Raw genomic sequence first — 17642 nt, forward strand, 5'->3', positions numbered from 1 at the left:
GAATGGATTAGAAAAATATGGTACATCTACATAATGGAATACTATGCTGCTGTAAAGAAAGAAGGAATTCTTACTATTTGCAACAGCATGGATAGATCTGGAGAGCATTATGCTAAGTGAAATAAGCCAGTCAGTGAAAGATAAATACCACATGGTCTCACTTATTAATGGATGATAAAGAACATTACAAACTGTTGAACAAAAATAGAGGCAAAAAAGCATCGAGCAGACTGTCAAACTACAGCAGGAAAGTAGGGGAGGGTTGTGGGGTGTAAGAGATCAACCGAAGGACTTGTATGCATGCATATAAGCACAACCAACAGACGCAAGACACTGGGGGCGAGGGGACAAGGGCAAGTGCCGATGGATAGGGGAGGCCGGTGGGGAGGTCAGTGGCGGAGAAAAAAGAGACATATGTATACTATTTGTAATACCTTAAACAATAAAATAAAAATAAATAAATAAAGGTAGTACTACACATAAAATAATTATTTTCACCATTTGCCATCCCACGTAAATATCCCTACTATCATTATCTAGCCCAAATAAAATGGAGTGACACACATCACTCTTGGAGCTATTATTTTTAGAAGATACATTGATTAACATGTATTTTCAGTTAAGTGCTCTGTTTTCTGGAAAATTAAAAATGTTTCAAATTCACTACTCATATCTAATCTGGTAATTATAAGGGGTTATAGTACTGTCTTGGCTAATTTGTTGTTTTTTTAAGAAAGAAAATTTTCTCCTTTGTAATGTAGGAATTTGTATTTCTTCTTAGAACCCATACCCTACATTTTTCTTAGGCACTTGCAGAAAAAGATTTGGGCAGAAGCAGGAACTATGGATAATGTTAATCATCGTTATTAACATTAGTTAATTAACATTAGTGGGGTTTTTTTGTGTTTTTTGTTGTAGTAGTAGTAGTTGTTGTTTTTAATATATTTTTATTGATTTTAGAGAGGACGGGAGAAGGAGAGATAGAAACATCAATGATGAGCCCTGGCCAGTTTGGCTTGTGGATAGAGTGTTGGCCTGCAGACCAAAGGGTCCCAGGTTTGATTCCGGTCAAGGGCACATACCTTGATTGCAGGCTCCTCCCTGCTTAGGTCCCGGTCAGAGCTTGTGCAGGAGGCGAGCAATGGATGTTTCTCTCACATCAATTTTTCTCTATGTCTTTCCCTCTCTCTTCCACTCTCCCTAAAAATCAATGGAAAAATATCCTCAGGCGAGGATTAAAATAAATAAGTAAATAAACGAACAAACATCATGATGATGATGATGATGATGATAGACAATCATTGATCAGCTGCCTCCTGCATGTCCAACACTGGGGAGCCAGCCAGCAACCCAGGCATGTGCCCTTGACGGAATCAAACCATGACCTCCTGGTTCATAGGTTGATCGATGCTCAACCACTGAGCCACACCAGTCAGACTTAACATTATTTATTAACATTAACTGTAGATAAGGAGAAGGGATGATTCACAGCTGTGTATTCCTCCCTGTTCCTTTTTCGGTTTCTCTCTGTTATTGATTTTTTATTGATTTTTAGAGAGAGGAAGGGAGAAGGGGAGAGAGAGGAAGGGAGAAACATCAGTAATGATGAGAGAGAACCATTGATCGGCTGTCTCCCACATGCCCCCTACTGGGGATTGAGCCACAACCCAGGCATTTGCCCTTGATTGGAATTGAACCTGGGACCCTTCAGTCCACAGGCCAATGCTCTATCCACTGAACCAAACCAGCTAGGGCAATAATATACCACTTTAAGAAATATAAAGGTTGCCTTAATTTTGAGCTAATCTTATCCTTTTGCCAGTGGAATAAAAGCAAGGGTCAAAAGTCTGGCTCACTGCCTATTTGTGCAAATAAAGTTTTATTTGAGCACAGTATGCTCATTTCTTTCTATTTTGTCTATGGCTGCTTTCACCCTACAGCAGGAGAGTTGTATAGTTGCAGCATTGACCATTTTTACCATCTGGCTCTTGGCATAGTCTCTTTTTGGGAGAGGTAAAAAGTGATGTTCAATGAATCTCGGTTTGGTCTAAAACTTCAGAGTATAGAGATGTTAATAGGTATTCTCCAAAACAAGAATTCCATTTTCAGTAAGTTTTTAAATATTAAATGTATATTTTTTTCTAGTCATTTTTAGACCCTTTAATATTTTGTAGTGCATTGGGAATCTTGAAGAGTGAACATAGTATTCAGCATTTCAGAATTATAATTTATTGGCAGTTTTACTTGGAAAACTTTTTAGGTCTACTCTGCCTCATAGCACATGTTGATCAGACAATGAAATACTGAGATCATGAGTTAGAGAGGGGTGTGTGTGTGTGTGTGTGTGTTTAGGATACATGGGTATAATTGCCAATTTAAGTTGGTTAACAAAACCAAAAGCCTTTGATTTTTAGTTTAATAAAACTAAACTTGATATAGTTTATGACTAACTAATGTACTATTTTAGTTTTTTATTCATAATAGTGCTATTTTCAAATTCTGCATTTAAGACCACTTGACTAACGGATATTGGGTAAAACCTTAACTGGGATTCCATTGTATTTCTTTTAATATGTTTTTATTTCAGAGAGGAAGGGAAAGGGAGAGAGAGAAACATCAATGATGAGAGAGAATCATTAATCGACTGCCTCCTGCCATGACCCCTACTGGGGATTGAGCCTGATCGGAATCAAACCCAGGACCCTTCAATCCGCAGGCTGACACTCTAACCCCTGAACCAAACCAGCCAGGGCCCATTGTATTTTTTGCTTTATATTTTGTATGTTTGAAGACTGTTGTGTTCTAATGGTGCTAGGATAAATTCACCAAATCATTTGTAACTTTGCATATTTGTATTTTTTTCAGAACTTAAATAAACAGTCCTTTGACCTCGCAAAAGGCCTATTGAAAAGGACAGTCCAGACTATTGAGGCCTGCATTGCTAATGTATGTATTTCAGCTTGTATTTATTCCATAATTGTGTAATTCTTAATCCATGTACTGATTTATTAGAAACTTACACATATAGGTTTATTTAGCCTATAAACAGCTTCATTTACAACAAAATTATGTTGCCTTTCAAAACAAATATCTTTTGATGATACTATCAGAAAAGTATATGCTTGTATCAGTTGCATACAATTGCCTTTTTAGCATTTTTAAATTTAATTTTTTTTCTAAGTGTGTATGTGTTGGCAGGAAATGGAAGTTGCATCTAATTGTGCTCTTGACATTGTATTATCTTTGTTTTTTCCTAACATTTTTTAAATGATCAGTTTAACTTTTATATCACGGCTTTTCCTTCTCTGTGTCCTCTGACTCACAATGTATTTGACTTTCTCTGAGTATTTAAAAAAAACTTATCACTACCTTTAAATTGTCTTTATTACTAAAGTCATGGAAAAATTGGACACACTCAAAAAAGAGTAAGACAAATTTTTTTCTCTGCTATTAGGAAATTTCTCTATAAAGTGTTCTATGATGAATTACATAAACTAAGTTGTTCTGTTTTAATGAAAATTAAGATTCCTACAAATGTCATTCTAAATTTTTAAAAAATATATCTTTATTAATTTCAGAGATGAAAGGAGAGGGAGAGAGAGAAACACCAGTGATGAGCGAGAATTATTGATCGGCTGCCTCCTGCATGACCCCTACTGGAGATCCAGCCAGCAATGTGGGCATGTGCCATTGACCGGAATCGAACCCGGGACCCTTCTGTCTGCAGACTGACGCTCTATCCACTGAGTCAAACTGGCTAGGGCTGTCATTCTAATTTGAAAGAAAGCTAACAACCAGTTCTTTTTTACCTTTCTCTTCCATGTAACATTCGTAATTTGATGTGTAGAAGTTCATTTCATTTGTTTGGGTGACTGTCATATATTGATGGAAATATCTGTTCTGTTTCAGCCCCTTCAGTTGTATATATAATGCCTCATTATATAGTTGTTGTTTTTTAATTATATAGCTTTTTAAACCATGTTTATTAAAAAACCTATCCAAGTTTTTAAATGAAATGGATATTTTATTTTTGTTTTAATATCTCCTATAGTTTTTCAATCAAGTCCTGGTGCTGGGAAGATCGTCAGTAAGTGATTTGTCAGAACATGTATTTGATCTGATTCAGGAGCTTTTTGCTATAGATCCTCACTTATTATTATCTGTCATGCCGCAGCTTGAATTCAAACTGAAGGTAGGACTAACTATAATTTTTAAGCCTTTTAAACTTTAAGAAAAAAAAATATGTATATATATCTTAGTTTTTCTTTAGCTGTAAAATATGAGTTCAATTTATCCTTTTAATATTTAGTTAAGGTATATATTTTGGAATCATTTGAATACAGCAGTATCTCTTATCTGGGTCATAGGAGAATATACATTGCAAAATTATAACTTACCTAGTTGTTAAATATTTGATGAACACAGTGACACAAAGATATGAAATATAGAGTATCCCAAAAACTTATGATTCATGTTATTAAATGGTATAGTATTACATATGATTTTTTTATTTTTAAAATATTTCTATTGATGTCAGAAAAAGAAAGGGAGAGAGAGAGAGAGGAACATCAATGAAGAGAGAGAATCATTGATTGGCTGCCTCCTGCACACCCCTCCTGGGAATGAGCCTGCAACCCGGGCATGTGCCCTGACCAGGAATGGAACAGTGACCTCCTGGTTCATAGGTCAACGCTCAACCACTGAGCCATACTAGGTAGATATATTTTAAAACAACAAAAGATTTCAGATTGAGTGCTCACAGGGTCTTGATTACAACTGTTTTACCCTTTCATAGTATAGAATAAGGACAGAAATTTTACTGTATGACTTGGGAATGTATTTTTTTATAACTAAGCAAGAAATTTATGACTCCTCAAAAAATATGAAAAACTTGACACTTGATCTTCTATTCTACCTTACACAAGATAACACCTTACGTTTGCTTGATGTTCTAGACTTTTTGAAAGGCTTTTTATATATAATATCTTAAATTTTTTTTTAATAAGATATTTCATTTCAGAAATATATTTTATTTTTATTTTTTTAAAATATATTTTATTGATTTTTTTACAGAGAGGAAGGGAGAGAGATAGAGAGTCAGAAACATCGATGAGAGAGAAACATTGATCAGCCGCCTCCTACACATCTCCTACTGGGGATGTGCCTGCAACCCAGGTACATGCCCTTGACCGGAATCGAATCTGGGACCTTTCAGTCCGCAGGCCGACGCTCTATCCACTGAGCCAAACCGGTTTTGGCAATATATATACAATATCTTATTTGATAGGTAAACCAAGCTATAGTATAATTAATACCAACATTACAGTTTATATTTTTGAGATAACAAGCATAAGATAAAATGTTTTGCTCAGTTATACAGTTAAAACAGATAAGAATTGTCCACACTATCTTTATTACAAGCATTTATCTATATATACACAAGGCTAAGTGTCCATCCGACTGGTGGCTATGATGCGCACTGACCACCAGGGGGCAGACGCAAAAAAAACAACCGGCACCATGTACCTGGCGCCAACAAACCAATACTTGGCTAGCCCCAAGTGAGACACAGGCCCTGCCACCACCCTGGAGCAACACCCCACCAAACCACAGCTGACACTGCCAGTACCCCATGGTGCAAAATGCGGCCCACAGCCCAGCCCAGCCCAGCCCAGCCTGGAAACAGTGGCTGTGGGCGCCGGGTAATGACATCACGTAGCGGTGCCCAGCTTCCTCTCCCTAGCGACTAGCCTCCTTGGAGTTTCTTCAGCCTAGGAACCCGACTTGCTTTATAGCCAGATGCAAACATTTTACACTTTAACCAAATGTGTGTGAAGCGTTTTCCCGTGCCTCATCTCATTTGATCCTCACAGAAGTCCTGGAGTAGGTAGATAGGAGAATCGGCAGAATCCTATTTTCTTTTCATTAGCCGGAAAATGGAGATTTAGAAAGTTTAGAAACTTGACCTGACTGAAAAGAAGTAAGAAATGGTGGAACTTGAAAATGACTTCAGGTTTTCTCACTTCGCAGAATATAGTCAAACACTGCTGCGGTTAAATATTTTACCCTTTTTTTCTCCCTGCATGATCTATGATAATAATCTGCTTCGTGTTGATATTTACTGCTGTGTTGCTGACAATTACCTGAAAGAGAAGTTGGGGTTCTTCACTGGGCTGGAAAAAGTTTAGCTAAATCAGAAAGCAGGTCTAATTAAGCAAGTTTATATATATATAAATATGTATAAAATATAAAATATATGTGTGCATACACACACATATAAACAACAGATAAATATGTAAATTGACACCTCCACGACACCCCACAGCCAATCAGGAGGGAATATGCAAATTAGTGGGACAAATATGGTGGCAGCCACAGAGCGGGCAGGAGGCTTGGGTCGCCCCTGGCGAGGAGGAAGCCAAGCTTCCAGCCCAGTGCTACCACAGAAGGAGGGGCCTGTGGGCGGTGGCCACGGAGCTGGCCTGAGAGCGTGTAAGGCTTGGGTTGTCGGGCCGGCTACCAAGGGAGGAGCCTGCAAACGGCCCTCAACCCCTTACCCAGGCTAGTCAGGCACACCAGCAGGGACCCCCACCCTGTAGGGAGTGTGGCCAGCCTGAAAACGACCCTCATCGCCTTACCCAGGCTGGCCACGCCCCCATGGGGTGAGGGTCCCCGCTGTGGGGCGTGGCCAGCCTGCAAACAGCCATCAGCCCCTCATCCAGGCTGTCCACAGCCCCCCAGTGGGGGCCCTAACCCCATGGGGGCGTGGCTGGACTGCAAACTGGCCCAGCCCCTTGCCCAGGTCAGCACCATCCCCAGTGGGGACCCCCACCCCAAAGGGGGTGTGGCTGGCTTGGAAACCACCACAGGCCCCTCACACAGGGTGCCCTACCTCCCAAGGGAACCACCACCCTGATTCAGGACACCCTTCAGGGCAAAACCAGCTGGCCCCCACCCATGCACCAGGCCTCTATACTATTAAAAGGGTAATATGCTAATTGGACTGGGAGACCTTCCAGGAGGCCTTCCGGACGTTCTGGACAAAGCTATGGTGGTGGAGCCGAGGTAGAGGCAGTTAGGGGCAAAGAGGGGAGGGCAATTGTGGGTAGTCAGGCCAGGATGGGACGGCAGTTGTGGGTGATCAGGCGATTGGGGGTGAGCAGGTCGACGGGGAGGGCAGTTGGGGGTGAGAAGGCTGGCAGGGGGTGGGCAGTTGCGGGGAGCAGGCTGGCAGGCAGAGTGGTTAGGGGCAATCAGGCAGGCAGGCAGGTGAGCGGTTAGGAGCCAGCAGTCCAGGATTGCAAGAGGAATGTCCCACAGGAATCAGGGCTAAACCGGCAGTTGGACATCCCCCGAGGGGTCCCAGATTGGAAAGGGTGCAGGCCAGGCTGAGGGACACCCCCCCCCCCCCCCCGCACGAATTTCATGCACCAGGTTACTAGTATGTATGTATATATATATATATATAAAGGCTAAGTTGACTCATGCCTGCACGATACATGCAGAGCTCTCGCTGGCGCCAGTCACACATGTGTGTTTCGATCTGTCATTGTCGATCGTGAATTTGGTTGACACTTCTATAATAAGATAAAGGGCAAATGGCAATATTAAAATACTTTTTCTAATTAATTTCCTTTCAATGTGCATGAATCCGTGCACCGGGACACTAGTTTAGTATAAGGGACATTGATACCAGAAACTCTATTTGGAAAATGTTATATGGAGAACATCGTCTTGTTTGTTTATTAAGAGTTTATTTTAACAACAGCCTAAAGATGTTTACATGTCAAGTTATTTCTAGATATAAAGTATTAAAATATTTTCTCCCAGGATCTCAACATGAAAAGTCAAACCCATTTAATCCATAAACAAGATTGCCATGATAGGTGATGGATTTAGAAACTAAACTTTCAGATTTCCATGTATGGACCTTTTTTTTTTAAAAATTAAATCTTTATTGTTCAGATTATTACATTTGTTCCTCTTTTTCCCTCCATAACTCCCCTCCACCCAGTTCCCACCCCACCCTCAGCCCTCACTCCCCACCCACTGTCCTCAAAAATCGTATAGGTGTACGATTTTTGTCCAGTCTTTTCCCGCATCCCCCACACCCCGTTCCCCCCAAGAATAGTCAGTGCATTCCCTTTCTATGTCCCTGATTCTATTATAATCACCAGTTCATTCTGTTCATCAGATTATTTATTCACTTGATTTTTAGATTCATTTGTTGATAGATGTGTATTTGTTGTTCATAATTTCTTTCTTTATCTTTTTCTTCTTCCTCCTCTTCTTAAAGGATACCTTTCAGCATTTCATATAATACTGGTTTGGTGGTGATGAACTCCTTTAGCTTTTCCTTATCTGTGAAGCTCTTTATCTGACCTTCACTTCTGAATGATAGCTTTGCTGGATAAAGTAATCTTGGTTGTAGGTTCTTGGCATTCATCACTTTGAATATTTCTTGCTACTCCCTTCTGGCCTGCAAAGTTTCTGTTGAGAAATCAGCTGACAGTCGTATGGGTACTCCCTTGTAGGTAATTGAGTTTCTTTCTCTTGCTGCTTTTAAGATTCTCTCTTTGTCTTTTGCTCTTGGCATTTTACTTAGGATGTGTCTTGGTGTGGTCCTCTTTGGATTCCTTTTGTTTGGGGTTCTCTGAGCTTCCTGGACTTGTAAGTCTATTTCTTTCACCAAGTAGGGGAAGTTTTCTGTCATTATTTCTTCATATAGGTTTTCAATATCTTGCTCTCTCTCATCTTCTGGCACCCCTATAATTCTGATGTTGGTATGCTTGAAGCTGTCCCAGAGGCTCCTTACACTATTTTCGTATTTTTGGATTCTTTTTTCATTTTGTTTTTCTGGTTGGGTGATTTTTGCTTCTTCGTATTTAAAATCTTTGACTTGATTCTTGCGCTCCTCTTGTCTGCTGTTGGGAGTCTGTATAATATTCTTTTTTTCAGTCAGTGTATGCTTAATTTCTAGTTGGTCCTTTATCACAACATCGAGGGTCTCACTAGATTTCTTGAGGGTCTCATTGATTTTATCGGCGGTTTCTAGAAAATTCTTGAAAAACCTTAAAAGTTTGGTTTTGAACTCTATATCCAGTAGTTTGCTTTCCTCCATTTCTGTCATTTGTGTCCTCTTTCTTTGTCTCTGCATTTTTTATGTTTCGCTGTGTCGATAGAGTGGTTTTCTGTGCTAAGTGTCCTATACGGCCCAGTGGCTCAGCCTCCCCAGTTACCTGAGGTAGACACTCTTGGTGCACCCCCTTGTGGGCTTTGTGCACAGTCTTGTTGTAGTTAAGCCTTGATTGTTTTTGGTATCACTGGGAGGAATTGACCTCCAGTCCAATTGTCTGTGAGAATCAGCTGTGTCTACAATGGGAGAACTTCTGTGCTGAAGACACCCTTATGGGGCAAGACTTGCTTCAGTGAGGCTTTGGTGCTCACTGAGTGTGCCCCCTGAGTGTGTCCCTTATGGATCTGAGTAGTAATTGGATGGTCCCACTCTGACCACTGGGTACACTGGCTCTTGGATCTAAGGAGGTGCTAATCTAGCCTCTGTCTGAGGCTACCCAGCAGAAGCCAGCTGTAAAGCAATGCTAGTTGCCCTGGGGCTTTGGGGCAGCTGCAGTTTGTTAAGTAATTTTCAGATTACAAAGGGCCGGGCCTTTCATATGCAAAAGCCTCAGTGCAGGGCTGGGCGGGGTGGGGTCCCAGGGTGCTCTCAGTCTTCCCCTCAGAGGCCCTGGCAATCCCTGTGAGTGCCTCCGAGAGAAAGCTGCCCTCGAGTTCCGACCGATGCCATACAGTCCCGTTTCTCATGTATGAGTCTGGGTCTCCGGAGATCAGAGCCTGAGACTCCCTCCCTATTGAAAAAGACAGTCGTGTCCTCTGCTGCCAGCCCTCTCCGAATGCACCTCCGCACCTTTGTATTTTACTTCCGCACTTCACCTCCTCTGAGTCTCGGTATGCTTATCTCTTTCCTTCTGGTTGTAGAATTTCCACTCAGCCAGCCTTTCTGTGGTTCTGGATGATGTCCGTTCCGTCTTTTAGCTGTATTTTTGAAGTGGTTGTGCGAGGCAGCAATCTCGGGTGTTTACCTATGCCGCCATCTAGGTTTCTCCTCCATGTATGGACTTAATGTAAACTGAGGGAAGCTAAATGTAAACTGAGGAAAGCTAAACTGTAGTGGTTGTTCATACCCCATACTTCAGAAAGTTCTTTTAATCTAAAGCAGAGGTTGCTAACAAGCTGAATCCAGCCTGAAAATAGGTTCTATTTGATTTTTTTTTAATCTCATAACAAAGGCTCCTCTCTTAAGTTACTAACATTGAATGAATATGTAAGTTTAAAGGTCAAATTTCGTTTAAAAGTTCGGATGAATGCATTTTCTTTTCTTTTTTTTAAATATATTTTTATTGATTTTTTACAGAGAGGAAGGGAGAGAGATAGAGAGTTAGAAACATCGATGGGAGAGAAACATCCATCAGCTGCCTCCTGCACATCTCCCACTGGGGATGTGCCCGCAACCCAGGTTCATGCCCTCGTCCGGAATCGAACCCGGGACCTTTCAGTCCGCAGGCCGACGCTCTATCCACTGAGCCAAACAGGTTTCGGCAAATGCATTTTCTTTTATGAGGAACATCTGTAATAGTAGCAACAATAAAAAAAATCAGGTGATATGGCAACATTGGGTCCATATTTCTATATGACAACAAAATGGCTAAAACTGAGCAGTAACACCTTAAATGAATTATGAACTTCTCAGTTTACCCCAGTCCCCAATTATTCTTAATTCCTTTTTAAACTTTATACTGAACTCAAGACTGTGTCTAGATCAGTGATGGCAAACCTTTTGAGCTCGGCATGCCAGCATTTTGAAAAACCCTAACTTAACTCTGTTGCCGTGTCACATACAGAAATTTTTTGATATTTGCAACCATAATAAAACAAAGACTTACATTTTTGATATTTATTTTATATATTTAATTGCCATTTAACAAAGAAAAATCAACCAAAAAAATGAGTGTCATAGGTTTGTCATTACTGGTGTAGATAGTAATAATGATGGAATATTTGTTTATTGTCTTAAAACAGGTGCCATCACCTGTGTTATTAATTGCTTCTGGCTGCAGCCCTATACTGTACCAGTATTACTTTTCTCATCCTGAATAAAGAAACTGAAATTCAGAGTAGTTTAGGTACTATCTATATATAATTAGGGTGCCCCTTTTTAGTTACCAGTATTTCTGTGGTGATTTTTCTGTAGTTATATCTCTGAATATAGCTACAACTTTTAATAGTTAAGAGTCACAGGTTACAGTTTGTTTGATTTTAGTCTGTACTGGGCTACTGCATGCAACTATATATACTGTCCACTGTATGGGTCCACAAAGTGCTATTCTCTTAAGTTTCAGGGGTACCCTGGAGTTGTCCTACTTAGCAGTCTTGGCTGTAGTTATGAAATTTGCCACATTTTACATTTAAGCCTTTTTTCATGGCATGCAGAGAGAGAGATTTATATTTATTTCCCAAATTTGAAAGTACTGTAAAAACAGTTACTATATTGCAGTGGCTAGTGTTGCTTAGTTTGTTGGGTATTGTCCCATGCACTGAACGGTTGCTGGTTCGATTCCTGGTCAGGGCACATGCCCAATTTGCAGGCTCCATCCCCAGTAGGGCTGGTGCAGGAGGCAGCCGGCCAATGTTCTGCCTTCACATTGATTTTTCTTTCTCTCTCTCCCTCTCTCTCCCTCTCTCTTCCTCTCTCCTTAGAAATCTTTTTTAAAAACACACCAAACCCCAGTTACTATTGCCTTATTTTGGTTAGAGTGAAGTTTCCGAGAATTATTCTCAATCAGTTAAGAGTTAGGTATCTTTTCTAGTTACCATTTCTAAGAAGAAATGAAAACTACGAGCAGCCTTTTAAGGTGTATGGTTTTTTTTAGAAAGTCACTGGCAAATTGTTGATGCAAAATCTCTAATATTTGTCCACTGTTTTAATTATTAAGATATATGTATTTATAGTCAAACAATGTATTATGTAATATCTTAATGAGATAATTTTACACTTTGGGATAGATTAATAATATAGTTGTACATCATTTTTGCATCAAAAAATTATACCATCACTATAAATTATATTCTAACTTCACTCAAGGAATTTATTTTAAACAGTGGTTTTTTTCATTTTTAAAAATGTTTTATTTGATTTAGAGAGAAGGAGAGAGAGAGGGAGGAAGAGAAAGAAAGAGAGAGGGAGGGGGAAAGGGAGAGAGAGAAAAAAATATCACTTTGTTGTTTCACGTATTGATATATTCAGAGTTCTCACTTATTTTTATTTCAGTAGTTAAATACATAGATGTGAAATATAACATCATTTGAAATAATCACTAAGCTACTAAAGTAGTCTCTTGTAAATAGAATAAGACTTCCCCTTATTCTAGTGTTTGACATTTAAGAGATAGATTGATTTCTTTAAAAAAATAAATCATGTTGGCTAGTCAATTGTACTTACTAAAAGGCAGCACTGATCTGCTTGTCACATTGCCTGAGAAAAACTTTGCCAAAGTAAGTGGTTTTGTGATTATAAGTATTCAGTAAAGCTTTATAACATTTTCATTTTTCATGTTTGATACATGTGCCCATTTTATCCATAAAATCCCTATTCCTGAAAGTGAAGATCAGGAATTATAAAGAAAAGATTATATCTCATGCTCCTTTTTCTTTTTTAACTTACTGTCTTTTCTCATGAATATTTGTTTATTGAATTTCTGGTATTGCTTTAGACGTTGTATTTGAACATTTAAAAAATCAGCAGTTGCTTTTAATCATTGCCTTTATTTTCCTAGTGAATATCTGATTTTTAAAAACACCTTATGGTTTCAGAATAACTTAATTTATATTAAGACATGACATCACTAGTGAAATTGGAACAAAATTTTCGTAACATTGATTCAGGACAAGAAAATAGGAAGCCCCTATCAAAAACAACTTTTAAGTTTTGCTTTTTGTAGTACTCAGTTTAATATCTTCTTATTAACATTCTTGTTCTTCTATTAAAATGAGTTTCCCTGAATTATGACATTCTTCTGTGTCTTATTCTCCAGTCAGCAGAGGATCGATCCTTGTTTAAAACCTTACATATCAAAACCTTAATTGACATGGGTTTATTTTGGAGCTCAAATTATAGGAACGATTTCTTGTAAAAAAAAAAAAAAAAGGCTTATTAGGATGGGAATTATTTGCAGCTTCTCCTTTCATAGAATTTTTTTCTAGTAGCCTTAGGGAACGTTAGAATTGAAGATTACCTTACTTCTGTAACATCTGTGTAGACTGCAAACAAGCAGGGAAGTAGGCATATATTAGCAGTTGCAAGGGTTTGAAGTAAGAGCAAAGAACCAGATATGATCTAACATAGAATCAAAACAATATCAGCATAGTAAAGGAGAGCATGTATTTTAAAGTTCTCATATCACTATAAGCAGAATATGAAACTGTAGCTTTTGGGGAATGTTTCATTTTATTTTCTGTGATCTAATGAATAAATTGCCAGATTCATTTATTGTCTCTTTTCCCTTAGAGCAATGATGGAGAAGAGCGATTAGCCGTTGTTCGACTTTTAGCTAAATTGTTTGGTTCTAAAGATTCTGATTTGGCAACACAGAATCGTCCTCTTTGGCAGTGTTTTCTTGGACGGTAAGAGAACACATACAATTCTATGGATTCTTATATTTTGGAGACCATTCAATATGGTCCACTAAAACCACACATATATCAAAACTTTAATTGATAAGTGTTTGTTTCTTTAGTATCTGTGTTGCTATCTTTCTTGGAGAACAAATTAGAAGACAGATTTTTATGAAGAAAGCTTATTGCTTATCTACATAACAGTTTTAATTTTTTTTGTGCTCAATAATGTCATTAGAATAAATAGGAAACATCTAAGAGTGTTCAGAATCTTAAGATTTTTAAATAAATCATGTAAGTGAAGACATGCTTATGCCATTTTTCAGTCCAGCAATTCATTTACTGGTGCTTATCTTTTAGGTCTGTAGCATGTCTAATTGCATGGTGTATGTTTTGAACTAATTTGGTATTGTCTGATTTTGAAATTGAAAATACCATTCCTCTTCACTCAGATAGTTTTTAATGTTCCCTCTCAAGAACTTAGAATTATTACATTCTATCAACTTGATGTTAAGGTTGAAAAAAATCTATGCAATGTATTAAATTCCCCTTTGCATTCCTGTACATATTTCTTTGTTTCAAAATTTGATTAAAAGGTCAATTTTTACTATTAGTATTCTGGAGAGCATTTGAGATTTACCATTGTTTAATTTAACCTATTCAGAAAATGTGCTCAGAAATTTTCTTAAAGTAAATTCGATATAATACTCCTTGTAATAATAGTCGTAGGTTAAACACTAAAATAGAACAAATCAGAAATTTCGGACACTGACATAATGATAACTTACTTACACTTGGAAGGTCTTAATAGGATTAAGTAATATTTAAATAACCAAGCTTGAATTTATAAGAATTAGAGTAGAAAGAATGAAGTAGTGTACTTGTCGATATGTAGAGGGGTAATTCTGTCCTTGTGATTGACATCAATATTTATAACAAAACAAAATTCAAGAATCCTTTTTTTACTTGTGTTACTTGTAAAAACTAAACCATAAGAGTGTTCTTTTTTCCTTTTTTTAAAAATAATTTTCTTTTTTTAAAATATATTTTTATTGATTTCAGAGAGGAAGGAGAGAGAGAGATAGAAATATTAGTGGTAGAGAGAATCATAGATCGGCTGCCTTCTGCACGCCCCACACTGGGGATCGAGCCCACAACCCAGGCATGTGCCCTGACTGGGAATCGAACTGTGACCTTCTGGTTCATAGATCGACACCCGACCATTGAGCAACACCGGCTGGACAGAGCTTTCTTTATAGTTTTAGATTCACTGCTATTGCCCGCAGTGGGTTTCTGATTCATGGAAAAGTATTAACAGTCTGTTTTATTTTCCTTAATTATTTAGCAATAAGTATTTTGATACTTTGTATTTAACTTGGTCATAAATAGCATTTTTATTTTTCTCTGGCAGTTAGAAAATTATAAGCCCTAAATGCAAGAATTTATTAAAATATGATTGATTATCTCTGGATAAGAAAGTAGGCATGGACATTAAAATTAAAACATTTATTAAATAGCTTTAGTTTAATTGGTTGTGGAGTTTTTTTGTTTTAATATGTTTTTTGTTTGTTGTTTTTTGTTTTTACTACTGATTTCGGAGAGAGTAAGGGAGAGGGAGAGAGAGATAAAAACATCAGTGATGAGGGAATCATCCATTGGCTGCCTCTTGCACTCCCCCTAGTGAGGATTGAGCCCGAAACCCGATCATGTGCCCTGCTTGGGAATCAGGGAAATCAAACTGTGACCTCCTGTCTGGTTCCTGGGTCCACACTCAACCATTGGGCCACACTGGCCAGGCTAATTGGTTGTTTATGAGATCACTTAAAAAGTAAAAATATTTCCTGCTATTTAAAATCACATTATTTATCATTAATAGTTGGTTTTCAAACTGTCCAAAATTTTAAAATTTGAGTTATTCAGCTTATTATTATTTTATATGCAGTCTTTTACGTGCAGTTTTGAATTCACATGTGGTATTTCATAGGTGTTGAATTCTTACAATATATTATACCTTTAAAAGAGCATTTTAATGTTGGTCCTGTCCACATGGAACTTTGTGAGGCAGTATGACACATGCACTTCATGTACTCATCTTTGAACTTCTGGATCTGCCTCATATATGATTTCCTTTCTACCTCACATCTCCCTGGTATTTTCCTCATAGAAAAATGTTTTCAAGTAGATTTTGTGTGTTTCAAATATTTATTTTTTTTGTTTGTTTTATAGAATAATTTTAAACTCTTAAATTTTGGGCTCTACAAAGTTGTTGGTAGTGTGGGTTAGGAGATGTGTTTAGACTGCTTTTTGTTTGTTTTAGAATGGTAAACAAATTCTGTTTTCAAACTGTTTTTGTGAAATTATTGTTTTACTTTATATTCTTCCTTCAGAACATGTTAATTGTCATAATAATCACACTTTCTAATCAGTAATTTCATGTTTATAGGCATTTACATCATGTTAGATATGTGTACCTTATTTGAAAATAATTGTTTTGCCTTACAACTAATATTTAGCAATCTTTTCATATGTAGATTTAATGACATTCATGTTCCTGTGAGATTAGAAAGTGTGAAATTTGCCAGTCACTGTTTAATGAATCACCCAGATTTAGCAAAGGATCTCACAGGTAAGGTAGCTGGTTTATATTATTTTAGATGTGGCCTTTAACCTTAACTTCAGTTTTTGAATTAGATTTTAATTCTGGCAGGCACTATTTCAGGTCTATATCAGCCATGGAGTAGTAAATGATTTCATGTTAATATAATAAAAGTATATTTGAAATCTTCATATTGTAATCCTTTAGAATTTTTTGGAAATCATAGTTTGAGGAAGTAGGCTTTTATGATATATTATTATGAAATCACTATACCTATGTGAAAATTAAACATAGTAACATCAATTAATAACTAAGAAAGTGGTTACCTTCTGGACTAGACTAGAATTTCTTCTTATTCACTTGAACATAGAGCATTTGAACCTATTTATTTGGTAATGGCAAATAAATGGCTTCTATCAAAATGCTGTTCACCAAAAAAGAGGAAGTAACATTTTTTTGTTTTGATTTTATTTATATTGTAAATATTCAGGACTTTTTTATAGGCTATAGAACAGGGGTGGGCAAACTTTTTGACTCGAGGGCCACAATGGGTTCTTAAACTGGACCGGAGGGCCGGAACAAAAGCATGGATGGAGTGTTTGTGTGAACTAATATAAATTCAAAGTAAACATCATTACATAAAAGGGTACGGTCTTTTTTTTTTTTTTTAGTTTTATTCATTTCAAACGGGCTGGATCCGGCCCGCGGGCCGTAGTTTGCCCAGGGCTGCTATAGAATGTTAATTCTGTATTTTATATTGTGTAATGTGCAGATATATACCTATCGGCAAACTTACTATAAGCCTTTTTTACTGTTTTTCTTTTTTCAGTCTTAATTTGTACTGTAACTTAAATTGTAATGTTTAATCAGATACTGCATTGTGATTTGACTTTTCCAGAATAGTTGATGTAAAATACATTATTTATTAAGATATGATTGTTCAGTAGTAAATACTATGGTATAGTTTATTTTGTGTTTACATAGGATATTGCCACCTCAAAAATAAAATGCTTTAAATTCATGCACATTTTATAAATATTGTAAACATTGTGGACAAAAGCTTAAAGCATTAGACTCTTCGATCATTCTGAACATGACAGATATGATAGCCAACATTTATTTTTAGTTTTTTCTCTTATTACAGAATATTTGAAAGTTAGATCACACGACCCAGAAGAAGCTATTCGCCATGATGTCATTGTTACCATAATAACAGCTGCCAAAAGAGACCTTGCCTTAGTAAATGATCAGCTACTTGGCTTTGTAAGGGAAAGAACACTGGATAAACGGGTAAACTCTGAGGAATCTTACTCTTTTGTAATTTACTTTGTTTAAATTGTTTACTAATAGAATTTAC

At 37.4% G+C, this 17642-nt stretch overlaps 1 protein-coding gene across 5 annotated transcripts in view; it reads left to right on the forward strand.

The window, feature by feature from the left end:
- The window catches only part of PDS5A (PDS5 cohesin associated factor A), a 106078-nt gene that overhangs the window by 30366 nt on the left and 58070 nt on the right, over positions 1-17642 (forward strand). For 4 of the 5 annotated variants that reach the window (XM_070397721.1, XM_070397714.1, XM_070397717.1 and 1 more), the window contains 5 exons: positions 2866-2946; positions 4052-4192; positions 13583-13698; positions 16221-16315; positions 17430-17575. In XM_070397721.1, coding sequence (XP_070253822.1) covers positions 2866-2946; positions 4052-4192; positions 13583-13698; positions 16221-16315; positions 17430-17575 — 579 coding nt within the window. The remainder of the gene's footprint in view (positions 1-2865; positions 2947-4051; positions 4193-13582; positions 13699-16220; positions 16316-17429; positions 17576-17642) is intronic. The other variant, XM_070397716.1, reaches the window with a different exon arrangement.

Source organism: Myotis yumanensis, unplaced genomic scaffold (assembly GCF_028538775.1).
Source record: "Myotis yumanensis isolate MYYU_CA2020_CCGP unplaced genomic scaffold, mMyoYum1.0.hap1 SCAF_1, whole genome shotgun sequence".
NCBI classification, from domain to species: domain Eukaryota; kingdom Metazoa; phylum Chordata; class Mammalia; order Chiroptera; family Vespertilionidae; genus Myotis; species Myotis yumanensis.